At 41.7% G+C, this 26,613-nt stretch overlaps 1 protein-coding gene across 4 annotated transcripts in view; it reads left to right on the top strand.

Moving 5' to 3' along the window:
* Positions 1 to 26,613, top strand: part of DNAH10 (dynein axonemal heavy chain 10) — a 131,851-nt gene that overhangs the window by 34,637 nt on the left and 70,601 nt on the right. For all 4 annotated transcript variants that reach the window (XM_038574799.1, XM_038574797.1, XM_038574796.1 and 1 more), the window contains 13 exons: positions 689 to 845; positions 4,628 to 5,104; positions 5,212 to 5,370; positions 6,783 to 6,899; positions 6,984 to 7,086; positions 9,748 to 9,926; positions 13,940 to 14,151; positions 15,196 to 15,349; positions 16,744 to 16,977; positions 18,840 to 18,962; positions 20,941 to 21,174; positions 23,603 to 23,826; positions 26,264 to 26,533. In XM_038574799.1, the coding sequence (XP_038430727.1) occupies positions 689 to 845; positions 4,628 to 5,104; positions 5,212 to 5,370; positions 6,783 to 6,899; positions 6,984 to 7,086; positions 9,748 to 9,926; positions 13,940 to 14,151; positions 15,196 to 15,349; positions 16,744 to 16,977; positions 18,840 to 18,962; positions 20,941 to 21,174; positions 23,603 to 23,826; positions 26,264 to 26,533 (2,643 nt within the window). The remainder of the gene's footprint in view (positions 1 to 688; positions 846 to 4,627; positions 5,105 to 5,211; positions 5,371 to 6,782; positions 6,900 to 6,983; positions 7,087 to 9,747; positions 9,927 to 13,939; positions 14,152 to 15,195; positions 15,350 to 16,743; positions 16,978 to 18,839; positions 18,963 to 20,940; positions 21,175 to 23,602; positions 23,827 to 26,263; positions 26,534 to 26,613) is intronic.

Raw genomic sequence — 26,613 nt, 5'->3', positions numbered from 1 at the left:
CATAGGAGAGATACAAAACACAAGGAAGCAAACATAACCAAGATGATTTCTGTGAAAGAAATAACACAGAATAGTGTTCTGGTGGAGAAAATGGAGCAGCTGTTGTAATTAGGTGGTCAAGAAAGGCCTCCAGAGGCCACATTTGAGCTGAATCCTGAGGACAAGGAATGACAGAGCCAGTGTGAAGACCATTTTTCCTGAACCAAGTGGAACAGCTTCTGGAAGTCATCACTGTTATTTAAATGTCTTCCAACTAATAGATATTCACTTCCCCAAAGTAGAAGTGAGCTATTTAAAAATATGGGCCCAAACAGGAGTACATAATAAAACTCAATTCACACTGTCTGTTATGACGCTGCATGTTGTTCTTCCTCACAGCAGGTTTTCACATGTGACTTTTGTTTTTTTTTTTTTTTAATTTTTATTTATTTATGATAGTCACAGAGAGAGAGAGAGAGAGAGAGGCAGAGACATAGGCAGAGGGAGAAGCAGGCTCCATGCACCGGGAGCCTGATGTGGGATTCGATCCCGGGTCTCCAGGATCGCGCCCTGGGCCAAAGGCAAGCACCAAACCGCTGCGCCACCCAGGGATCCCCACATGTGACTTTTGTGATGCTAGCTGTTTCCATCGAGTGTTGGATGTACTTCCCTCCAGTGAACTCTGGGTCTCTTTTGTTAACCCCCTTAGGAATTTGCAATCTTTCAATTCTTTAATCCTTGGAAATGTTCCTTTGTTTCAAACGGACACCATTCTGACAGCTCCTGAGATCATCCTTCATCCCAACGCAAATGAAATCGATAAAATGTGCGTCCATTGTGTCCAAAATTGCGTGGAGATCACCAAGGTAAGGGCAGACATGTCTTTGTGGACTCACTGGGGACTTCTCACCACTGATGGCTGGCTGATAAGCTTTGGGAAGCAAGTTGCTGAGGCTCTGGAGAACATAGGCTCTGCTCTGCCCCTTGTCCAGACCATTGCACTCCTTCCTGGTGCCTTCTCTAGATCTTTAGAGCTCAGGTTGCCTCACGGCTTGATTCCAGCTCCCTTATCTCCTCTCTGTGTAATCATGACCAATCCCATGGCTCTTAATGCCTCCTCTCTGGAGATGATCACCCATGTCCATCTCCAGTCCAGACCTCTCTACTTTGAGTCACCTGCGTCCTTGATATGTCCCATCTGACCTTAGTCTTGGCATGTCCAAGGTGGAATTCTTGACTTCCCATCTTGCAACCTGATCCTGCCCCAGGTTTTCCAATCGTGTGAGCCAGAAACCTAGAAGCCAGCTTTGATTCCTCTGTGTCTTCCCATCCACCCATATCTTGCCCCTTGGAGGCCTGGTTGACTCCCATGCATCATCCCACAGCTGGACTATAGCTGTAGCTTCCATAATCCGTTCTCCACCACAGGGGGTCAGAGCTATTTAAAAAATATGCATCACTTCTCGCCAGATCTCTTGTACAAAAACTCCTGATGACTTCACAATGCATTAGAACATAATCTGAACTCCTTACCATGGTCATAATCCAGCACCTGCATGCCTTCCTTTTTTTATTTTTTTGAAGATATATTTATTTTTAGAGAGAGAGGGAGGGAGAAAACATGCAAGCAAAGGGAAGGGCAGAGGCAGAGAGAGAGAAAGAGAGAGGATCTAGGCAGACTTCCCACCAAGCTCAATCTCATGACCCCAAGATCACGATCTGAGTAGAAATCAGGCATCAGATGTTCAATCTACTGAGCCACCCAGGTACCCCACCTGCCTGCCTTTCTGATCTCCATTGCTACCTGTCATGCTCTGTCATGCTCCAGCCTAACGTACCTCCAGCAGTAGCACTAGATAGATCCTCCTTGACATGATTACAGTTAACTGTTCCCTCTGCCTGGAAACTTCTGCCCCCAAACTTTTACTTAGTGGCTCCTTATTGTTCTCTATCCTGTCACCCAATTCCTTCTTCCTGTCATTTATCACTATCTGACCTTTTCTTTCTTTCTTTTTTTAAATTCTATTTATTTATTTGAGAAAGAGAGAAAGCACAATCAAGGGGAGGGACAGATGGAGAGCGAGAAGCAGACCCCCATTGAGCAAGGAGCCCCACAAAGGGCTCAATTGCAGGACCCTGAGATCATGGCCTAGGCCGAAGGCAGACACTTAACCGCCTGAGCCACCCAGGCACCCCACTATTTGACCTTTTCTTATGTGTTTACTTGCTCATCTATCTACGACTTTCTGGTGCCACTAGAATGCAAGTTGCATGGGACCATGGACCTTGTGTGTCTCTCCACTTTTGAGTCCTTAGCACCCCCAGCAGCATCTGGCACATACTTGGCTCTCAACCATGTAAATGCTTTTCAGATGAGTGTCTATGGGCAAATAACCCATAGTTTATGTCTCACCCACAATGGTAAAAGAGAGCCATCTGAATCACATCCCCTCGAGACACTAATGTTTCCTTTTTACTTGGTTTCCTTGGAAAGTCTAGATGTGTTTCAGACATTTGATTTAGGCATTTTATAAAGCATAAAACTCAGTATAGATATTACAAATCAGGAATTTTATTCTCTGTATTTGGAAATTAATGATCAGCTGCTTATATTTTTAGAATCTATACAAGTGAAATTATTCATTAAACCTCTGTTTTTAAAAATTCTCTTAAGTTATAGGTGTTATATCACTGCATCTTTAAACAGGGAAACAATTTCCAAGGGGTAAATCAATAGGAAAGACGCTCTGTGAAACATTGTGAAAGTGAGTTATGACATTTTATGCAAGCTTAATGCCCCGCCTCCCCGCCCCCCAACCTGGTCTCCACCAACAGATGGATCTGAGGCTTTCAGTGAAGCCTGCATTATCTTAACTTTCATCAATGCTTTCTTTCAAATAAAAATAATTTTGGCGATCCTTTTGTAAAATGCTTAACAAAAATCTCTGCAAATCAACATTTATGCCTTGGTGACTCACTGTGTCTTCATGACCCCTCTCTTTGAGCTCCAGGGTTTCCCATCTCAAAACTGAAAGCAAAATAAGCAAAAGTTTTTTCCTTTTTTTAAAAGATTTTACTTATTTATTTATTCATGAGACACACACACACAGAGACAGAGAGACAAAGAGACGGAGAGACAGAGAGACAGGCAGAGGGAGAAATAGGCTCCATGTAGGGAGCCCGACATGGGACTCAATCCAGGTCTCCAGGATCACACCCTGGGCTAAAGGCAGGTGCTCAACCACTGAGCCACCTGGGCTGCCCAAGTAAAAGTTTTTAACCAGGATGTTAGCAACCTCATTTATTACATGGACATGATGATGCAGTCTGCCCTCTAGGGCTGTTAATGGGATTAACTTTTGCAATGTGTATGGAGAGGTTGGCATGGTGCTTGGCAGTTCGTGGTTCCAAACAAACCTTGCCTACAAGGGCCAGTGCTAGGAATGCTCCTGGTACTTCATGTGGTTCCCATTTCACAGATGGGAAGGAGTTGTGAGTGACACACCCAGGCTTTGCTGCTATGAGCCACAATTGGTTAAAGGAAGAGGGAGTCTTGACTGTGTGGCAGGGGGTATCCAATTCATGGATTTGTTCTGGGGCACTGGGGAGTTCATTTTCCTGACTTTCTGTGTCTTCTCCACCTGTAAATATAGAAACTTATGTTGTTTTATTCATCCCTGCTACAGGAGGTGGGTGGCTATTGTTATTTTATTTTTTACAGATTTTATTTATTTTGACAGAGTATGAGCGAGAGAGAGAGCACAAGCAGGGGGAGCAGCAGAGAGAGAGGGAAAAGTAGGCTCCTCACTGAACAGGGAGCCCCATGAGGGGACTCAATGCCAGGACCCCAAGATCATGACCTGAGCTGAAGGCAGATGCTTAACAGACTGAGCCACCCAGGCACCTTCTATTGTTATTTTAAAAGTTAGCTTTTTCCCCCCTTTCATAATAAGCTACTTTAAGTCCTAATGGCTTGAAACAATAGCTATCTATTTAGCTCATGGTTCTGTGGGTTGGGTTCTGCTGAGAGGTTCTTCTGATCCTGGCTGTGCTCAGTCACATGTCTGATGATCAGCTGGCTGTTGGCTGGGGCACCATGGTTCTCCTGTGCGTGATTTACCATCAGCTTCTAAGCTAGCTGAAGTGCATTTATCTGGTGGTTGTAGGATTTTAAGAGGATTTTGGATACTAACCCTTTGTTAGACATGTTCTTTGCAAATATCTTCTCCCATTCCATAGGGAAATCAATATTGCACTATATGTTAATAACTAAAATTTAAGTAAAAATTTTAAAAAGTCAAACTCATAGAGACAGAGAGTAGAATAGTGGTTGCCAGGGGTGGGGGAGTGGGAGAAATGAGGAGTAACTACTAATAGGTAATTTAGTGGTAATGAAAAACTTGTAGAATAAGATCACCATAAGGGTTGTACAGCATCATGAATGTACTTAGTGTAACTGAATTGTAAGTATTTTAAATTACTAAAATGGTAAATTTTATGTTATGTATTTTTTTTACCACAGTAAAAATGCAAAAGGGAGAAATAATAGTGATTTCTGTTACTAGCAAGACTTATTCCTGAATATGAATATAGGAAGCAAAATAAATACTGAAGTGCTGTCTTTTTCCTCTGATTCTTCTTTTGCCAGCATTTTGTTCGATGGATGAATGGCAGCTGCATAGAATGCCCTCCTCAGAAGGGGGAGGAAGAAGAACTTGTTATTATTAGCTTTTATAATGATATTTCCATGAACCCTCAGATAATTGAACAAGCTGTTATGATCCCTCAAAACGTCCACAGGATTCTGATCAGTCTTATGAAGTACCTCCAAAAATGGAAGGGGTATCGACATCTGTGGAAATTGGACAAAGCCATTGTGATGGAGAAGTTCGCCTCCAAGAGACCTCCTTGTGTAGCGTATGATGAAAAGTTGCAGTTCTATTCCAAGATAGCCTATGAAGTCCTGCGGCACCCTTTAATTAAGGATGAGCACTGCATCAGGCTCCAGCTAGGGCCGCTGGCAAATACAGTGCAAGAAATTGCCAAGTCCTGGGTGACCTCACTTGGAAAGCTTCTCAATGAGTCAGCAAAGGAGGAGCTCCTTAATCTCAATGAAGAGATGAAGGTAGCAGATCACCGGATTTAATGAAACTGCTTCTCACAAAAGTTAGGTCTTTATTTGGGACTGTTTTTTCTAGGTTTACTTAGTGTTCCTTGACCTCTCTTTTATAGACTCTGGCCAAAAACCTGAAGAAGAGCCCCAGTACCCTTGAAGATCTCAAGTTTGTCCTTGCAACCATTGCAGAAATTAGAAGTAAATCTCTGGTCATGGAACTGAGGTACAGGGATGTCCAGGAGCGATACCGCACCATGGCAATGTATAATGTCTTTGTGAGTGAATGATTTTCTTAAGCATTTTACAGTTGGGTTGAATTCTAAGACCCTTTTCAGAAATACTTCTCAAATATGAACTTAAGTAATAAGACTTAAGTGTAAAGCAATCCCACAGTTATTTAGGTTAATGAAAACAGATTATTTCTTGATCTGGCATGACTCAAGTAGTATTTTTTTGTAGCTTGATCTGTAACGGCACACCATGTCAATTCTCTTCTTTTATTTTCACTTGATGTTAACTCCCTTTAATAAACAGGCTTTTGCAAAAATAATAAGTGAGGGAGGGAGAGGCAGAGAGAGAGGGAGAGAGTGTGATAAAAGAAATGAGTAGAAGATAAATAGTTCAATTGTCTTTATTTGGGGTCATTCAGGGTGGTTTCAAGGACCTTTAGAGGTCCATGAAAGAATTTTAGGGGGTCTGGGATCTCCATGAAACTGCATGCAAAATTTTGCATACTGTGCATCACATACACTCAGAATCAGCTGGAAAAACAGACTAGAAGAAAGAAGCAAATAGCTATTGTAAGTCTGCATTTGCATAAAACTTGTGTTTCTGCATTTATGTTGCTTGACTGCTTTGGATACCTTCATTGAGCAGTAGCCCATAAAGTTAGAGATCCTCTCCTCGGAAAAATGCACAGTATGCAAAATTTCTATATTTATGATTAAAATAAAAGTTTTCAATGTTGTCTTTAGTTTCCTTTATTAAGTAAAATTATTTAAAATTCTGTGTCTTAAAACTCCCTTATGGTCTGCTTATAGTGTCTGTGTGTCTCTTGGTTTCCTTCAAGTCATTTTGATCCTTACCCACCTCTTATTTCTGATTGAGTTCTGGATACCATACATAACAAATTTGTAGAGAGGATAGGAGGCTCCAGATGTTATATTTCATCAGAGGAGATTTGTTGCTGCTTCTGACAGCACAGCTGGATGTATCAGCAAGCTAAGATAACCTTATTTTACTTAGAGATTAAGTGTATATGAAGCTGAGTTTTAGTTTATGAAGGGCTTATCTCTCTAGGTTATCTCTCTATATTTTTTACTTATTTTTTAAAAATAATTTATTTATTTGAGAGGGAGAGAGCAAGTGTGAGGGAGAAGCAGACTCCCTGCTGAGCAGGGAGCCCAGCAGGCTGAATTCCAATCAGGACAAAGGCAGAAGCTTAACTATCTGAGCCACCCAGTCGCCCCTATCTACTTATTTTTAAAAATGATTTTATCCTGATTTTCTTTTCATTATAAATATATAATTTTTTTCTAATTCAAGCAGTTATTTTTTGTGGGTTCAAATGACCTAGCCTGCTATTTTCAGAAGCAGAAATCCCTGAGAAGTAGTTTTGACCAGAATTTCAGTTTCAAATTGCAGATCATTTATTGTTTGTTTGTTTGTTTGTTTGTTTTTTTATTAGCCTTCTGATGCAGAGAAAGAACTGGTTGACAAGATTGAAAGCATGTGGTCAAATCTGTTTAATGAATCAGTGAATGTGGAGCATGCTCTTGGGGGCATAAAGAGAACTTTCACAGAGGTACCTTTTAAATTTCGTACTTTCTGAGTAAAGACATTGACAAATATCTATTGGGATAAGTGAATGTAACCCTGCCCTTCTCAGATTACTCGAGGTGAAATATCAAACTACAGACAGCAGATAGAGGATTTTGCAAAGCGTTTTTATCGTGAAGGCCCTGGTTCTGTTGGTGATGATCTTGATAAAGGTAAGACTATTCCCATTGGACTTACTGAGATACTTGAGTATGTTTTGCTTAAGAATTTTATGGGATGATGGAATAGAGCAGTGGTCTAACCTTGCCTATACACTGGGTTCACCTGAGGATCCCAGATCTGAAAAGTCTGATCCCAAGATTTTTAAAGCTCCTATGAGATTCTAATGTGCAGCCCAGATTGAGCCCACTTAGAGGGATAATGTGAAAGAGACAGAATTTTCTTTTTCTTTTTAATTAATTAATTAATTTATTTTTTAAATTTTTATTTATTTATGATAGTCACACACAGAGAGAGAGAGAGAGAGAGGCAGAGACACAGGCAGAGAGAGAAGCAGGCTCCATGCACCGGGAGCCCGACGTGGGATTCGATCCCGGGTCTCCAGGATCGCGCCCTGGGCCAAAGGCAGGCGCTAAACCACTGTGCCACCCAGGGATCCCATTTCTTTTTAATTTAAATTCAATTTGCCAACATATAACACCCAGTGCTCATTTCATCATGTGCCCTCCTTAATACCCGTCACCCAGTTACCCTGTCCCCCCCCCCCCCCCCCCGCCCGCCACCTTCCCTTCTGCAACCCTTTGTTTATTTCCCAGAGTTAGGTGTCTTTTCTACTCAGTTTCCCACCTTCCCTTATGGTCCCTTTCATTATTTCTTATATTCCACATATGAGTGAAACCATATGAAAATTGTCTTTCTCTGAATGACTTATTTCACTCAGTATAACACCCTCCAATTCCATCCATGTCTACGTAAATGGTAGATATTCGTCCTTTCTGATAGCTGAGTTATATTCCATTGTATATATATACACCACATCTTCTTTATCCATTCATCTGTCGAAGGACATCGTGGCCCCTTCCACAGTTTGGCTATCGTGGACATAGCTGTTATGAACATTGGGGTGCAGGTGTCCCATTGTTTCACTACATCTGTATATTTGGGGTAAATACCCAGTAGTATAATTCCTGGGTTGTAGAGTAGCTCTATTTTTAACTTCTTGAGGAACCTCCACACTGGTTTCCAGAGTGACTGTATCAGGTTTCATTCCCACCAAGAGTGCAAGAGGGTTCCCCTTTCTCCACATCCTCACCGACATTTGTTGTTTCCTGTCTTATTAATTTTAGCCATTCTCACTGGTGTAAAGTGGTATCTCACTGTGGTTTTGATTTGTATTTCCCTGATGACAAGTGATGTGGAGCATTTTTCCATGTGCTTGTTGGCTATATGTATGTCTTCTTTGGAGAAATATCTGTTCATGTCTTCTGCTCATTTCTTGACTGGGTTATTTGGTTTTGGGGTGTTGAGTTTGTTAAGTTCTTTATAGATATTGGATACTAGCCCTTTATATGCCATGTCATTTGCAAATATCTTCTCCCATTCTGTAGGCTGCCTTCTGGTTTTGTTGACTGTTTCCTTGCTGTGCAGAAGCTTTTTATCTCTATGAAGTCACAATAGTTCATTATCGCTTTTGTTCCCTTGCCTTTTTAGACATGTTTTGCAAGAAGTTGCTGTGGCCAAGTTAAAAAAGGTTGCTGTTCTCCTCTAGGATTTTGATGAATTCTTGTCTCATGTTTAGATCTTCCAACCATTTTGAGTTTATCTTTGTGTATGGTGTAAGAGGATGGTCCAGTTTCATTCTTCTGCGTGTGGCTGTCAAGGTTTCCCAACACCATTTGTTAAAGAAACTGTCTTTTTTTCCATTGAGTATTTCCTGCTTTGTGGAAGAGGAGTTGACCATAAGTTGAGGGCCCATTTCTGGGTTCTCTATTCTGTTCCATTGATCTATGTGTCTATTTTTGTGCCAGTACCATACTGTCTAGATAATCACAGCTTTGTAGTATAGCTTGTCATCAGGCATTGTGATGCCTCCAGCTTTGGTTTTCTCTTTCAACATTCCTCTGGCTATTCGGGGTCTTTTCTGGTTCCATACAGATCTTAGGATTATTTGTTCCATCTCTGTGAAGAAAGTCCATGATATTTTGGTAGGGATCACATTGAATGTGTATATTGCTCTGGGTGGCATAGACATTTTCACAATATTTATTCTTGCAATCTATGAGCATGGAATGTTTTCCCTTCTCTTTGTGTCTTCCTCAATTGCTTTCATAAGTGTTCTGTAGTTTTTAGAGTATAGATCCTTTACTTCTTTGGTTAGGTTTATTCCTAGATATTTTATGGTTTTGGGTGCAACTGTAAATGGGATTGATTCCTTAATTTCTCTCTCTGAAGCTTCATTGTTAGTGTATAGAAATGTAACTGATTTCTGTGGATTAATTTTGTATCCTACCACAGTGCTGAATTGCTGTGAGTTCTAACAATTTTGGGGTGGAGTCTTTTGGGTTTTCTATGTACAGTATCATGTCATCTGCAAAGAGGGAGAGTTTGACTTCTTCTTTGCCAATTTGAATGCCTTTTATTTCTTTTTGTTGAGACAGAATTTTCTAACCTGAGAATTTTGTTTATGTACCTGGCCCTCTGGTTTCTGTTGGAGTGATGGAGAGATGAAGTTGTGGTAATTCCAAATGTGACTTCCCAGGCGATTTCTGTGGATGAAAAGATAGTTTATGTGCATTGCCTGTGATTTCTTACTCCATTTTGTGTACCTTATATTTTTAGGCACTCATTGATCTATTTATTTACTTATTCCCCAGGAGTAGAACTTTTAGCCACTTTTGAAAAGGAGCTCACGAAACACGAGAAGAACCGTCAGGAATTGGCTAATGCTGAGAAACTTTTTGATCTTCCAATTACAATGTACCCAGAGCTGCTCAAAGTGCAGAAGGAAATGAACGAACTGAGGACCATTTATGAGCTTTATGAAGGACTAAAGGTAAGTGTCCAGCCACAGACTCCACTCACTGGGGGCAGTGTGAGACCTAGGCCCAGTGGATTGTGAGGCTGCCATAATAATAGGCCTGGAGAAATTTTCATAGAAGCTCTCTCTTTGGTTCTTTTTTTTTTTTTTTAAGATTGTATTTATTTATTTGACAGAGAGAAAGAGTGAGAGCACAAGCAGAGTGGGGAGCAGGCAGAGGCAGAGGGAGAAGCAGGCTCCCTACTGAGCAGAGAGTCTGATGTGGGGCTCAAACCCAGGACCCCGGGATCATGACCTGACATTTTCACAATTTTCACAAGTGTCTGTCTGGAGGCAGACACTTAATAGACTGAGCCACCTGGGTGTCCCATCTCACGGTGGCTCTTGGGAAGAAGTAATGGGGAGCAATTGCCAATGGATCTATGGTTTCCATTTGGGGTGATGAGAAAGTTTTGGAACTAGATGGTGGTGATGATTGTACTACATAGTAAATATACTTGATAACACCGAATCGTACATGTAAAACTGGTTAAAATGACAAATGAATGTATTTTACCACAATAATAAAAAAGAAAACTCTCCTTGGTGGTTGAGGCTTGGTTAGGGAGTGGGGTAAACCATTTAGCTGGAAGTGGAAATTAGAAGTAGCAAATATCATGGCATTTGGATGCCTCTCTTGAGTATATATGTTCCCCATGCAAATTCACACCATTCATTTCTTTATTACTCATCCATTCACTCTGTTCTGTACAGCCCAGCACCATGCTGCTTGGAGAATAGGGTCTGGAAAGGAGTTGCATCTGCCCATTCCATTCCTGCCCTCTTGAGGTCCCAGGAGAGATTGACTGTTGTAGTCTGGTTCTCCTGAGAAACAGAACCAATAGGTACCAAATAGACTTTTCTTTCCCTAAAGTAATCTCTCTCCCCAACATGGGGCTTGAACTCAGGACCCCCAAATCAAGAGTTGCATGCTCTACTGACTGAGCCAGCCAGGTGCCCCACCAAAAAGATTTGTTATAAGGAATTGACTCATATAGTTATGGAGACTAGAAGACCCAAGATCTGGGGTTGGCAAGCTGGAGACCCTGGAGAGCTGATGGTGGAGTGCACATTCAGGCCCGAGCTAGAAGGCAGGAGAAGACTGCTGTCCCGGCTTGAAGATAGTCTGGCAGAGAGACAGTTCTGTCTAACTCAGATTTCTTCTCTCTAGTTCTTCCCACCCACAGTGGGGAGGGAAATCTGCTTTGCTTAGGCTACTGATTCAAATGTTAACCTCACCCAGAAACACCCTGGGAAGCATTGTCCAGAATCATGTTTAGCCAAATATCTGGGCATATGTGGCTCAGTCAGGTTGACACATAAAATTGATGATTACATTGAGCCACAAACAAATCATCATCCTGCTGTGATTTGTAATAGGAATACAGTAGCTAGAGAACCATGGGGCCCAGAGGAGAAAGGATGTGGCCTAGGGAGGGACATTTGAGCAAGGCCTTGAACCAGGAGCAGGTTTTTTTCCTGGTGCAGTCATTGGATTTAGGGCCCCCCTACTCCAGCACAACCTCATTATGATTAATTACATCTGCAAAGACCTGATGTCCATATAAGGTCACATTCTGAGGTTCCAGGGGGATATGAGTTCATGAGGAGGGGCACTCTTCAGTCCAGTACACCTGGGACTGGGGTACATGGAGGAGGAGAACAAAGGGCTGAGCCTGGAGCCCTCCAACATCAAATACCCCAAGACGATGCCCCCTAAGAAGAAAAGAGAACAAGGAGTGGCCTAGGTGGTAGGAAGATGTCTTGGAAGCCAAGTGGAAAAAGCGTTTCTGGGGGGGCGTGATCCAACCACACCAAATGCATCAGATCAAGTAAGAGAGGGAGTGTGGAATAACCACCGAATTTCACATCATGGAGGCCACTGTGACCTTGGAAAGAAACATTTTGATGCAGTGGTAGCTGTGGAAGCCTAATTAGAGTGAGTCCAAGGTATTTGCCCCAAAAGAAAAGAAAGCATAGATCCCTACAAAGACTTTTACTTGAATGTTCACAGATATTTTATTTGTAATAGCCAAAACTAGAAACAACCCAAATATCCACCAAGTGAACAAATAAGGAAACTGTGTTACATCTATCCCATGGACTGCTAGAAAGTAGTAGAAAGGGTCAAACTATTGATGTACTAGGGCAGCAACATGGATGGGTCTCAAGATCATCTTGTTGAGATACCAAAGAGTACATCTTGTATGATTCCATTTGCATAAAGTTCTAGAACATGCCAATGAATTTATCATGGTGGAAAGCAGGGCAGTATTTGTCTAAGGATGGGACGGGGTGTAACAGAGTCAGGAGGAGACTTTTGAGAGCTATGAATGACTTCACAATCTCAACTGTGGCGATGGTCTTGTGGGTGTGCACACATGCCAGTACCTAGCAAATTTGGCACTTTAAATATATCCAGTTGTATATGCCAGTTAATTCTCAATAAAGATTAAAATAGACAAAGAGAATGGGAAGAGAGGAATCAGAAACACCAAATCTAGACAGCTTTCCAAATGTGTTTTGTTGCAAAGGGAAGCAGAGAGATGAGGAGTGGTGGGTGGAAGGGATGTGGGGATGGGAGAAATTACAGCAGGAGTTTGTATAGTGATGGGAATGATCCAGTAAGGAGGAAACATTCTGTGATCGGAGACAGAGGGGAGGCTTGCTTGAGGGATGTCTGATGTCCCTAAGCAAGAGGGAAAGAATGGTGTCAGCATATGGCCCGGGTAGGAGGCAATAGGATCATATGGGGAAGGCAGAGCATATGCGTAGAGATGCTTCTAGTGGGAGATGTTGAACGTTCTATTCTGATTGCTTCAGGGAGGTGCACAGCAAGGTCGTCAGTGGAGAGGATGATGAGCAGGGAGGTTGGCTGGTTGAGGATAGTGGAGCAGGGGTGAGGTGGTGGTGTGGGAAAGAATGTCGCAGCAGCTGGGCCCGAAGGGAAAGCAGCCTTAGGGCCCTGGATTTAGACTGAGGCCTGTGAATGAGGTTGAGTGTCCTCAGCCATCGTGGTTGGTTGCCCAGGTGTAGGTGTTGAGCACTGATGAATGTCAAGGAGTGGATTTAACCACAGTTGTGGTTTTATAAACTAATCAGTGAGAGAGGGGAGGGGAAAAGGGTGGAGGGAGGAAAGGCCCTTTAATCACAGACAGGCTGTAAGTTTAGGTGTAGGAACTCCCAAGAAATACTTTTAGTTTCTTTCTGATTCATCTCATTAAATTTTTACCAAAAAATACAGTAGTGAATCATGGATGTCATTTCAACATAATCTAAAAAGTTATTTGAGCTTTTAATATCTTTTTAGAAGACAAATGAAAAATTGTAAATACATCTTAATGTCATTTTCATCTGAGTCAAAATTACCATATGTATATTTCATCAATTAACATAATATTCTGTTAAATATGTTTTGTGACTGGAAGCAACCCCATTGAGCCCAGATGTCACAGGTTGCAAATAAATGCAAAGTATCCAAGATGGTAAATTTTATGCAAGATTGTATTTTTTATGTTAAATCTCAGGAAACTACAGCACAAAAAGTCTTTTCTGTATGATAATTGGGCAGGATTATCCACACTGTAAGTATTTTGTAATCTTAGCTGCTTTTGTTGGGAAAGAGAAGCACATTAAGACGGAACCTGAATGAAGTATATGCCTTAAGTACCAAGTGGCTCTGTGATTTAAGAGAGAAGGCTGTTAACTGATTCTATACTTCTCGCTTTTCATCTGTGGAAAGGAAGACATAATTTTGGATTCTGCACCTCCTCAGGAGACAGCCTTATTTTGTCAGGGCCTTGAAAAAGTTGGAATTCTTTTGTTTGTAGTTTTGGAACCAGTAATCCATACTTCCTTTTGTGAATTTGAGGTTTTTGTAGATAGATGGGTGATAATATTTGCAAAGAAGGGAGCACGACCAGGGGTTAAGCGCTGGCTCCCCTGGTCAGAGGGTCTTATTGACAGGACTATTTCTCATCCATTTCCAGGTTGCAAAAGAAGAATGGTCTCAGACCCTCTGGATCAACCTGAATATTCAGTTCCTCCAGGAAGGAATTGAAGGTTTTCTCAGGTCTCTTAGAAAGCTACCCCGGCAGGTCCGAAACCTTTCAGTGGCCTACCATTTAGAAGCAAAAATGAAGGCATTCAAAGACTCGATTCCTCTACTTCTTGACTTAAAGCATGAAGCACTAAGAGACAGGTTTGTTTCATCCTGTTACCTGTTGTGTAAGGGGGAGGAGTTTTAGTCTAAAACATGTCTTTGCTTAGATCTGATGACAAAATCCAAAGGTCACATTTCTATGAAATTGTTTCCGTGTGAAGTTTGTTTGTTTCTTTTTAGATTTTATTTATTTATTCATGAGAGACAGAGAGAGAGAGAGAGAGAGAGAGGCAGAGACACAGGCAGAAGGAGAAGCAGGCTCCCTGTGGGGAACCTGATGTGGGACTCGATCCCAGGACCCCAGGATCATGACCTGAGCCAAAGGCAGATGCTCAACCACTGAGCCACCCAGATGCCCCTCTGTGTGAAGTTTCTATACAATTATCAACCACAAGGATTCTCCTGTTTTTTTTTTTTTTTTTAAACAAATCCTGCCAGATGTAAACGGGCATTTGTGGTTGCTTCATTCTAATGTTTAAAATATTATAGCAGGGGATCTAGGTCAGTGCCATCCAACAGAAGTACATGACCCAGATATGTAATTTAAAATGTTTCCATTAGCTGTTTTGAAAAAGTAAAACAGGTAAAAATAATTTTAGTAATATATTTTATTTATATTTAGTAATATATATATATTTAGTATAATATATATTTAGCAATATATTTTACCTAACCCAATATGCAAACTAACCCAATATACAAATCATAGCGCAGAGCTAGGAGCACAATAAATATTTACTGAACACACGACAGCTCACAACTTACACCGGGGTCTCCAACAGGCTGAGTGAAGTGATAGAGGTCGAGATCTCTGGTCTATGTGACAGAAGTAGGTTCCAAAAAGTTAAAAGCTTCATATTCTCTTGGGTGGCCATGAAGACTAGCCATCTAAGAGCATATCTTGCTAGATATTGTTTCCTGGGTTTGGTTCTGGAAACCAATGGGATTTTGGAAAACTTTGGAAATGTAATTCCAATGATGTCCTCATTTATAATGGGATTTGCCTTGTGATTTAAGCAGGAATAATTAAATTCATCACTAAATCCAGGAAGCATGAAGTTTTTATTTTGGATGCACTTTCAGGCATTGGAAAGAGCTTATGGAAAAAACAGGTGTATTTTTTGAGATGACAGAGACGTTCACCTTGGAAAACATGTTTGCTATGGAACTTCACAAACACACGGATGTTCTCAATGAGATTGTAATGGCTGCTGTCAAAGAGATTGCCATTGAGAAAGTAAGACTCTTTTTAGATATAAAAACAGTTTAGGGGCAGCCCTGGTGGCGCAGCGGTTTGGCGCCGCCTGCAGCCCGGGGCGTGATCCTGGAGACCTGGGATTGAGTCCCACATCAGGCTTCCTGCATGGAGCCTGCTTCTCCCTCTGCTCGTGTCTCTGCCTCTCTCTCGCTCTCTATGAATACATAAATAAATCTTTTTAAAAAAAAATAAAAATAAATAAAAACAGTTTAGAAAAAAGAGAATTATTTTTATTTCATTTAAATTTCAGTACAGTTAATACACAGTGTCGTATTTGTTTCAGAGAATTATTATTATTATTATTTTTAAAGATTTATTTGAGAAAGAGAGAATGAGCAGAGGGAGGGGCAGAGAGAGAGGGAGAAGCAGACTCTCCATTGAGCAGGGAGCCAGACTTGGGGCTCATTTCCAGGACCCTGAGCTCATGACCTGAGCTGAAGGCAGGTGCTTACTCAACTAGGCCACCCAGGTCCCCTAGAGAATTATTTTTTTTTGGGGGGGGGCAAAGAGAAAATGTTTGTTTTGGTACTCATTGTATTCAAGTAATAAAGAATTGTTTGCTCTAGAAATAGGATTTCTGCTTGGTTAAATTTTTTATTCTAAATTATGGTTTCTCACTTCCAATGTATTTATTAAATGTATCAATGGATGTTCATGGTAGAAAACTGAGAAAATAAATCACTTATAATTCTACCACCTAAAGATAATTATTAGTAACATTTCAATGTATCTCCTTGAATACTTAAAAGTGTGTAGACACATGCTTACATATACCTCTACACACCTACACAAACTATACATAGTCATGCACAAACATGTATAAACACACATACATGTATATATATACATGTATATAAATGCATATACCACATATACATATGTATGCAATATACACATATATGGATCACATACACATAAATATTGATACAGCTGTTTTTTGAAAATACAATCATTAATAGGCATATTACTTTGTGATCTGATTTTCTTTGCTTAATGGTAAACATAGGGGTAGGATCGCACAGGGGGCAGGGAGGTGGACTAGGAAATTTAGACCTTGGTTCTGGTGCTGAGTGACCTGACCAAGCTCTCTGAGAACCCAGTACCCATCTCTATAAAATGTGGGTAATAATCCTTATTTCACTAAGCTGCTTTGACAGAAGGCAATCCAAATGCAATGTGCTTACCTGGCACACAGCAAGTGCTTGGTAAGTGATGTTGGGGTCACCATGACAGAGTTTCTACTTACCGGAAAACTGACCCTGACTCTGGGTTGAGCAACTGACCAAAGGCAAGCTCAGGGAGTTGCTATTGGGTTGGGATTTTGTTTTTCCAATGTCTGTGCCCAAACTTCTCTTTTTTATATTCCTGACCAGGCTGTGAAGGAAATCCTGGACACGTGGGAAAGTATGAAGTTTGCTGTGGTCAAGTATTTCAAAGGCACACAGGAGCGAGGCTACATTTTGGGGTCTGTCGATGAAATCATCCAGTGTCTTGATGACAACACTGTCAACCTGCAAAGCATCTCGGGAAGCAGATTTGTGGGGCCTTTTCTTCAAACTGTTCACAAATGGGAAAAAACGCTTTCTCTGATAGGGGAAGTCATTGAGGTGAGAGAAAAGTAGGATAGCACTTTCATAGGAGAATATTTTGTGCTCAGTCCCTGGTGATCCTCCAATGTACTTTTTCTGGCTTGATTTATTTTGGGGTTGTATGTGCATGATTAGAAGAGTCAATCTGAGGTTTAATTTCAATGAATGCATTTTTAACTTCCATGATTCTTAATTGGTTCTTTCTTGTATGTCCCTATTCTTGTTTAATACTATCCTGTTCTTGTTGCCAGGATACTTTCACCTCCTTTATCTCATTGACAAATTTAAACATATTTAAAGCTTTTTCAGATTTCTCCATATTTATTCTTTTCCCAGGCCAAAATTTTCCTTTTCTTTTAAAATCTATGTGTATGTGACTATCTTTCATGATAGTGGGTTTTTCTCTGATCTATTATTTTTAAAATTAATCTTACATAAATTTTTTTGCCTGTGCTTGCTTCACTTCATCATGTGTTTCTGTAGTTTTTCCAAGTTGGCCTGTCATAGTGGACAACACCAAACCAGGTCTTATATTAGGTGGCTTGGGCTTTCTTCTTCTTTTTTTTAAAAGATTTTATTTATTTATGAGAGATACACAGAGAGAGGCAGAGACATAGGCAGAAGGAGAAGTAGGTTCAATGCGGAGGCCAACGCAGGACTTGATCCCAGGACCCTGAGATCAGGACCTGAGTTAAAGGCAGATGCTCAACCACTAAGCCACCCAGGTGCCCTCTTCTTGTGGGAAATACTAGTCCAGACTTCTGTGAGCAACCCAGGCTCATCTCACCATTTTTGTGTGGCTGCCTCTTTTCCCTCCCCAGACCACAGGGGTTGTTCTAGGCCACAACTTGAGTTTTGGGTGGGATGATACCAACACTGGTTCACTGGCTAGGGATGTGGTCCAAGCCCTCACTGCTCTCAAGCATGGGCTTCCTTTGCTTGCTTTTTTTTTTGTCTATTACTTTAAATTAGGTTTTGCTTTTTATTTTATCTTTGATTTTCCTTCATTATTTTTTATTTGATTTTTCTTCACTGTTTAAATTTTTCTCCATTACTTAAAAATATTTTAATTTTTCTTCATTATTTTTCTTTTTTCTTCTCTTTTCTTCATTAAAATTAAAAAAATAGATGTGAAATTTACATAACAAAATTAATCATTTTATTTATTTAAAGATTTTATTTATTTGAGAGAGAGTGTGTGTGTGAGAGAGAGAACACAAGCAATGGAGAGTGGTAGATGGAGAGAGAGAAGCAGACTCCTCACTTAGCAGGGAGTCTAATATGGGACTCACTGGGATCATGACCTGAGCTGAAGGCAGATGCTTAACAGACTGAGCCACCCAGGTGCCATATTTTATTTATTTTTAAAAAGATTTATTTATTTTAGAGAGGATGGGAGAGGCAGAGGGAGAGAGAGAATCCTCAAACAGACTCCCTCCTGAGCACAGAGCCTGATGTGGGGCTCAGTCTCATGACCCTGAGACTGTGACCTGAGCCGAAACCAAAAGTCAGACGCTTAACCAACTGAGCCACCCAGGTGCCCCTGTCTGGGCTTTTTTTTTTTTTATGATTTGTCCTTTGTTCCTCTGGGTTATAGGGCTCCAACCCTGCTTATAACTAGAAGCTTCTTCCTTGTCCTGGGCTAGTGTGGAGAGTTTTCTTTTGCTTTTGAGTTTTCTTTTGCTTTGTATCTTAAAATATTTAGCTATGATTTCTCTATTGTTCTTATATATTTGGAAAGGAGTGTATGCACTCACTCTGCCATCTTGCCTGGGAAGACTTTTGACCTGTGTTAATGTGACTCCGTCCCCTGTTAGAGTGGGATTTTACCATACGTAGTTTGAGGTACCTGTGCTAACATTAATGTTGTGCATTTCCAGATATGGATGTTGGTTCAGAGGAAATGGATGTATCTTGAAAGCATTTTTATCGGTGGAGATATCAGGTCACAACTTCCAGATGAGGCAAAGAAGTTTGACAACATCGATAGGATATTTAAAAGGGCAAGTGATTGGCTTCTATTTTAGTCACGAAAGCACAGTTATTTGAGATACTTTTACTTATGTTTCTGCATGTAGTATTTTGTCTGTTAAGTAGCTTCTGGATTTTTTTAAGTTTTTTTTTTTTTTTTAAGTAATCTCTACACCCAACATGGGACTTGAACTCATGACTCTGAGATTGAGTTACATGCTCTTCTAACTGAGCCAGCCAGACACCCAAATCCTGAATTTTTAAAAATCATTACATATGACTTGAATCTGTTCAGTAGAAATTTCTGTTTGGTTTCAAGCCACTGGCATATGACACTTTAACTTTTTTATACTTATTTTTTATTATAAAAGAAATACTTGCTTAAAAGCTTGGAAAATGTAAAAAGGTAGGAAAAAAATGTGTCTTCTAGACTTCCATCATCTCGATGTGACCACTTCAATATGCCGTATATTTCTTTTGTCTTTTTTTTTCTGTGTACATGGGTTTAAACACACAATGTTAATAGTATTTTGTATAATTTTTTCTAATTTTCTTTTAATATTATGAGAAAGGTATTTGATATTATGAAACTGAGAAAAGATTTTAATGCCTTTATATAATGTTCCAGTGAGTGGCTTGACATTACTTTAGTTGATTGTTATAACGAGGCATCTTGTTTGAAGAGGAATTCTTTGCTTTCATAAATAATTTATGGGCTTGTGCCTTGTGTCTTTTCATTTAGGATGAATATCTTATGGGAGATTGTTGGAAAGTAAATTGCCTGTGAAGAAGTATTGCCCATTTTAAAGTCCTTTTTGGAAAGGGTTGTGCCCGTCATCGCTGCCCTTAAGCCATTAGTGGGATGAAGGTCTTAACCCAGAGCTGCCTGCCCTCATTTGGGTCTCCTTTATCCATTAGAGTTGATAATATTTCCTTATTCATTTGCATAAGCTTTTTTTTGAAACTTAAGAAAAAAATCACACAGTGGATATTTATTATAGAAGGATTTAGAAACTATAAAAAAAAGCAAAAAAATTACCTATAATCCCACACCCAAGATAACCGTTTTGACAGGTTAACATATATATTTCCAGAATTTGTTTATTCCTGTGTCAACATATAAATAAATATTCCATAAAATAATATCATTCTTACCAATATGATCATTTAAAAAATATACATCTTTTTAAAAAGATGTTATTTATTTATTCATGAGAGACACACAGAGAGAGGCAGAAACATAGGCAGAGGGAGAGACAGGCTCCCTGTGGGGAGCCCGATGTGGGACTCTATCCCAGGACCCCAGGATCACAACTTGAGCCAAAGGCAGACACTCAACCACTGAGCCACCCAGGGGCCCCTGACATATACATCTTTGACATTACATTAGTTGATTGTTGTAAGGAGACACCTTATTCGAAAAGGAATTCTTTGCTTTCATAAATAACTTGTGGGCTTGTGCCTTGCAAATAAAAAAATTATTATATTTGACATAAACATCTAAATTATCACTTTCAGCCAACGACTGACCCAGTTTCCTATTGGATGTTTGGGGTATTTCCCTTCCCATCACCTGCCTCCTTGTGCCCCTGTAAAGAGGGCTGGAGTGAATATTCCAGGACATGCAGGTGGCCCTAAGTGGTGTTGTAGGCTTCATTCATCCCTGAATGTTGACGGAGGGCCTTCTATGTGCAGACACTGTTGTTGGCCCATAGGGCACACCAGTGAGCAAGAGAGATTATAAATCCCTGCCTCAGACAGCTGACCTTCTAGTGGGAGGATGGAAAAAATTAACACCAGAGATGAGTAAATGATCTAAAGTTCTCTAGCAGGTGATAGGGACCTTTATGCCGCATTGGCCCTCCAAAAGCTGTGGTTCAGGGGCTTGTTGGTTGTTTTCTGTTGTGCTGGGGGCTCTGGCCACTGCTTACCCCAGGGGCCAGAGCAGTTGCCCACCCCACCCCCACTTCCCCAGCCTGGCCTGACAGCTCCCCTCTCACCCTCCTCCAGATCATGGGCGAGACCTTAAAGGACCCCGTGATCAAGAGATGCTGCGAGGCCCCGAACCGCCTGGCCGACTTGCAGCACATCAGTGAGGGCCTCGAGAAATGCCAGAAGAGCTTGAACGACTACTTAGATAGCAAGAGAAACGCTTTCCCGAGGTTCTTCTTCATTTCTGACGATGAGCTGCTCAGCATCCTGGGGAATAGCGACCCACTGTGCGTCCAGGAACACATGATCAAGGTAGGCGCCTCCTGTCCCGCCCCCACCCCCACCCCTACCCCCACCTCAGGGAGCAGCTGCAGATGCTGTCACTGTGTCACGTGATCTGTTCCATTCCACGTCTCTGCGCAGTTGGCTTGGCACCGGGAAATGCTGCTGGGCTTTTATCAGAAACTTAAATGTCATGAAATCCACTTAGTCTGAAATCACACAAAGATTCCACTGTTATTTGTTGCCATTTATTTTTCTGTAGTCCAAAAACATTTTTTTTAGAAACTAAAAAGAAGATAGCAATATACAAAGACTAATATAATAAGCTGGGAGGTGATATAGTATAGGGCTTCAGCATGTGGACTCTGGAGCCAGACTGCCTGGGTTCAAATCTGGACCCCACACAGATTTGCTATGTGACTTTTGGCAAGTTACTTAACTTCTCTGGGCAGCAGTTTTTCTTTCTTTCTTTCTTTCTTTCTTTCTTTCTTTCTTTCTTTTTTTTTGCTATTTCTTCTGGAGGGAGGTAGTATTTTTCTTGTGTGGCTGTATTCTGTTCGTGATGGGATTTGTGCTGTGTGTTGAGGTGTGCTTGTCTTTCTTTCTGTGCTTCCTGTACTTTGCCTTTAATGTGCCTTTCATTCATTTCCTTTCCTTTCCTTTCCTTTCCTTTCCTTTCCTCCCTCCCTCCCTTCCATCCATCTGTCCTTCCTTCCTTTCAAGATTTTATTTATTATTTGAGAGAGAGTGACTACACAGAGGGAGAGGGAAAAGCAGGCTCCCCACTGAGCAGGGAGCCTGACATGGGGCTTGATCCCAGCACCCTGAGATCATGACCTGAGCCAAAGGCAGATGCTTCACTGACTGAACCACCCAGGTGCCCATTGGTTTCTTATATCTGTATGGGGGTAACTCCAATAGTTACCTGCTTCAGTGGAGTTGTTATTAAGATTAAATGAGTTTGTGTTTGTAAACTACTTAGTACCAGTCCTAGGATGTTGGCTAAATTACCTTATCCACCACCCAGAACTCACTGGTAACCAGCTTGTTACCAGTTAGTCCTGTTTGCTTCCCCCCACCCCCCCCCTGTCTTTGTGAAACAAGGCTGTAGAGAAAAAGTTGCTATACTCTCTGTCCCTTCTCCCCATCACAACTCTCCCTCCCCTTTCAAGAGGCAGCCACTAGCATGAATGTGTTGTGGTTCCTTCCAGCCCGTGATTTGCATACTTGGACACAAATGTATGTGTATCCACAAACAGTACTGCCTGGCGGGAAACAATAGACAAAACTGTCTCTGGTGATACCAGCCAGAGCATGGCCAGAACGAACCTTCGATCTGCCGGTCAAAGCTCTATATTTAGTGTCAGCCTGGGCTAGGTGTTCTCCACCTTGGCCATGTTGGTGGTTGGGTCAGATATTGCTCGGCACTGTGTGTGGATGTGTGGGGGTGGTGGGGGGCCACCCTGTGCGCTGTATCCTGGCTTCTACCCTCAGGAAGCCAGGAGCATTGCTCTCTAGTCACAACAACCAGAAGTGTCATTGCTGACACTGACATTGCCCTAGTGTCCCCCGCACCCCACCCTGTGGGGGCAGAACCACTGTGGTTATGAATCAGCATTGTAGAAGAATCCCTTTATTCTAAATAAACAAAGCATTTGGGATCAAGGACATAGCTCCATTACTTTCCCTTGTTAATACTGATGTCCTTATTATACTAAAATTCTTGTTTTTGGTCATATGTGTTCCTTTCTCAAAGTGAAGTTTTATATTTTGTTTCTACTTTTGTAAGCAAATATTTCACTGCTTTAGAAAATCATGTATTAGGAGCACTTCGTTTACTGGTAGCCCCTGGTGCAAACTTCTGGTTTTCTCCTTGGAAGCCTGTTGCCTTCGCCTTCTCTGACTTGCAGAGTGCTTTGTCTTCTATCCTGGGTCCTAAAAGACTCATTTTTCTGAGTATCATCCTGATGAATAACAGAAACGATGGGCATGTGTTTGCCATGCCAGCGACCTTTCCCACACGGTGTCTGCTTTGACCCTCCCAACCTCTTCTTGTAAGTGCTGTAATTATGTCTGATCCAGGATGAGAGAAGAGAAGCAGCTTGCCCCAGGTCACCTGGTTGGGACGTGGGGGGCTTCAAGTGCACATCTAACTCCTCTGCCCCTGGGGTGTTGAATCTCACCGCCGGTCTGTGTCTCCTGGGTCCAGATACCTCTCCATAGCCGCATACGCTCCAGAATCTCAAGTGTAGGGAGGGAGCATATCTTCTTTTCCTTCCTTCCTTTTGAACCCCAAACAGACGTTTATGCACTGCGGATAGACGCAAGCAGCCACTGTGTGTCCCTGTTTCGTGCTGTGTCCCTGTGGCTCCTGTGTGTGACAGAGCGCTGGCCACAGGCCCTTCTGTGGGCCACTATCCTGTGTTGTCACAGGGTGGACTGTCCCACTGTATTGCAGATGTATGACAACATAGCTCTGCTGAGGTTTAACGACGGTGAGAATGGAGAGAAGCTGGTGTCTGCCATGATTTCAGCAGAAGGGGAAGTCATGGAGTTCCGCAAGATCATCCGGGCTGAGGGGCGTGTGGAGGACTGGATGACGGCCGTTTTGAACGAGATGCGGAGGACCAACCGGCTGATCACCAAAGAGGCTATTTTTAGATACTGTGAAGACAGAAGCAGGTAGGGTGGCGAATGTGAACACGTGTCACTGTATCATATCATGTATGACATCATATCATCATAGTCATGATGGGTTAATATTAAGGGCTTGGAATAGATCAAATGACATTCCGAATGAAGTTTTCTTTTCTTGCAATAGCTAAGCTAGCCTGTGCATTGTCTGTCTTTAAAAGATCACCTAGTCCAGAACTTCTCAAAGTGTGGTGGCATCTGGACCAGCAGTATGAGGGCCTCTGGGGGGCTTGTTAGAAATCCAGATGCCTGGGCCCTCCCCCAAACCTGCCTCACCAGAAACTCTGGGGGTGGGGCTGCCCATGTATTTTATAAGCCCCTCCCCAGGGATTCTGAGTACACTCAAGTGTGAGAGCCACTGACCTGGTGACTGGACAAGAACCAGGTGTTCAGGAGGGTTAATCTGTGTTAAGGAGTAGAGTTGTTTCTAAAATATTTAGCGATCTCAATCACACCTTGATTTTTGTGGCCTGAAAAGAATCTAGGCACCTGCTTCTTTATTGCCAAGAGGGCAGGTTTTATTATTTGTTATTTATTTATTTATTTATTTATTTATTTATTTATTTATTTATTCGTTCGTTCGTTCGTTCGTTCGTTCGTTCGTTCATTCATTCATTCATTCATGAGAGAGAGAGAGAGAGAGAGAGAGGCAGAGACACAGGCAGAGGGAGAAGCAGGCCCCATGCCAGGAGCCTGACGCGGGACTCGATCCCGGGACTCCAGGATCGCGCTCTGGGCCAAAGGCAGGTGCCAAACCACTGAGCCACCCAGGGATCCCAAGAGGGCAGGTTTTAATGTGTGGTTGAGCACCAAGTACATAAAGCATCTTTGGATAATGTGTTCTGTTAGATTTAGATGGGCTTATATTTGGCAGGCCTTTATGCAGATTTAAACCTCTATTATTATCAAGAATACTATCCTCTTGATTTTATACACTACCTTTTTGGTTTTATAAACTGAAGACATCTATTTAATAACTTATTAGAGAATAAGTTGGTAGGATTGGTAGGATTATGATCCTTCTATTTTTAGGTACTGTAAGAATTGTAATACCTTATGTAATCAGGTATATATAGATCTGTTCAGTGGTGTGCAGGTAAAGTGGATTTCTGAAAAAAGGAAAAAAAAAAGCTTTGATTTAGAGAATTCATCAATATTCGTGGTGTAAATATTCCCACCATGGCTGTTTTCAAAGTTAAGTGGAATAATGGTAAGTGGCTTGAACATCAGACTGCAAAATTCTTGACAATTTGAAAGTGAACTCTTGAGAACTGATAGGAGGTGGCTCTAGCACATTATCAGCTATATTTATTGATTGAACTAATATTTATCGGATTCCTGCTATGAGCTTATCACTGTGGTATATGCCCTTACAAAGCTGAACTAGATAGGGGCACCTGGGTGAGCATCTGCCTTTGGCTCAGGTCATGATCCTGGGGTCCCGGGATTGAGTCCCACATCGGGCTCCCCGTGGGGAGTCTGCTTCTCCCTCTCCCTATGTCTCTGCCTCTCTCTCTGTGTCTCTCATGAATAAATAAATAAAATCTAAAAAAACAAAACAAAAGAAAAAACAACAAACAAAAAAACCCCAAAGCTGAACTAGACAGAAATCACCAGCCTCTGGAAGTAGTGATCACTGAGTATTTTGAAGTCTCCTTCATGCTTCCAGATTAGGTGAATTTTGCACCAACATTAGTTTTATCTACATCATAACTACCACCTTGCCAAGGCATTGCTGTGTGTCACAGGGTGTGGTTGGCAGGAGACAGAGTAAGAGAAAGCACTGCGAAGTGTCTGTGCCACCCTGTTCCTCCCCAAATTACCATGGGATCGAAAAGAGTAGAAGAGAGTAGTGAGTAATACCCAGGAAGCTATAATAAAGCAACATGGGTGGTGTGGTCAGAGATTATTTAGTTTTTTGTTGGAATTTTTTAAAAAGATTTTATTTATTTATTCATGAGAGACACAGAGACAGAGAGAGAGGCAGAGACACAGGCAGAGGGAGAAACAGGCTCCATGCAGGGTGCCTGATGTGGAACTCGATTCTGGGTCTCCAAGATCACACCCTGGGCTGAAGGCAGCACTAAACTGCTGAGCCACCCGGGCTTCCCTTTTTGTTGGAATTTTAAAAAAATGTAAAAATTCTTATAATATGCTCATAATACTAAGTCACTCTGAACATCTGTACAGGCATATTTTAGAAGTCATCTAGCATCTTTCTGCACAGTCACCTCTACCTCTGTTGTGTGTGCATGTCGCCGGGCTTGTATTTTCCTGTCCAGTGGAAGAGTTACTGTCATTTGCTTACCTAGAGCCCGTATGTTGCCTTCTCCATTATAGATCAAAGAAACACATTCTGACGGCAACCGGTATCTGGTGTCGGTCCCTGGTACAAGATCTCAAACAGGCGTGCTTTTTCCTTTAGAGTCGACTGGATGCTCCTATATCAAGGGATGGTGGTGCTGGCCGCCAGCCAGGTGTGGTGGACCTGGGAGGTGGAGGACGTCTTCCACAAAGTGCAGAAGGGGGAGAAGCAGGCCATGAAGGAGTACGGCAAGAAAATGCACCAGCAGATTGATGAGTTGGTCACTCGGATCACCATGCCCTTAAACAAAAATGACAGAAAGAAATACAACACGGTTCTCATCATTGACGTGCATGCCAGAGATATAGTCGATTCTTTCATAAGAGACAGGTCGGGACCTGTGGGGAACGGGGCGGGGGGCAGCACGTCCCAGGGCGTCCACCACCTTGCTTGTTTTCCTCGACGTCTTC

Source organism: Canis lupus, chromosome 26 (genome assembly GCF_011100685.1).
Source record: "Canis lupus familiaris isolate Mischka breed German Shepherd chromosome 26, alternate assembly UU_Cfam_GSD_1.0, whole genome shotgun sequence".
Taxonomy (NCBI): domain Eukaryota; kingdom Metazoa; phylum Chordata; class Mammalia; order Carnivora; family Canidae; genus Canis; species Canis lupus.
Note: the sequence above shows the minus strand (reverse complement) of the source record. Positions and strands in the feature narration are given on the sequence as shown.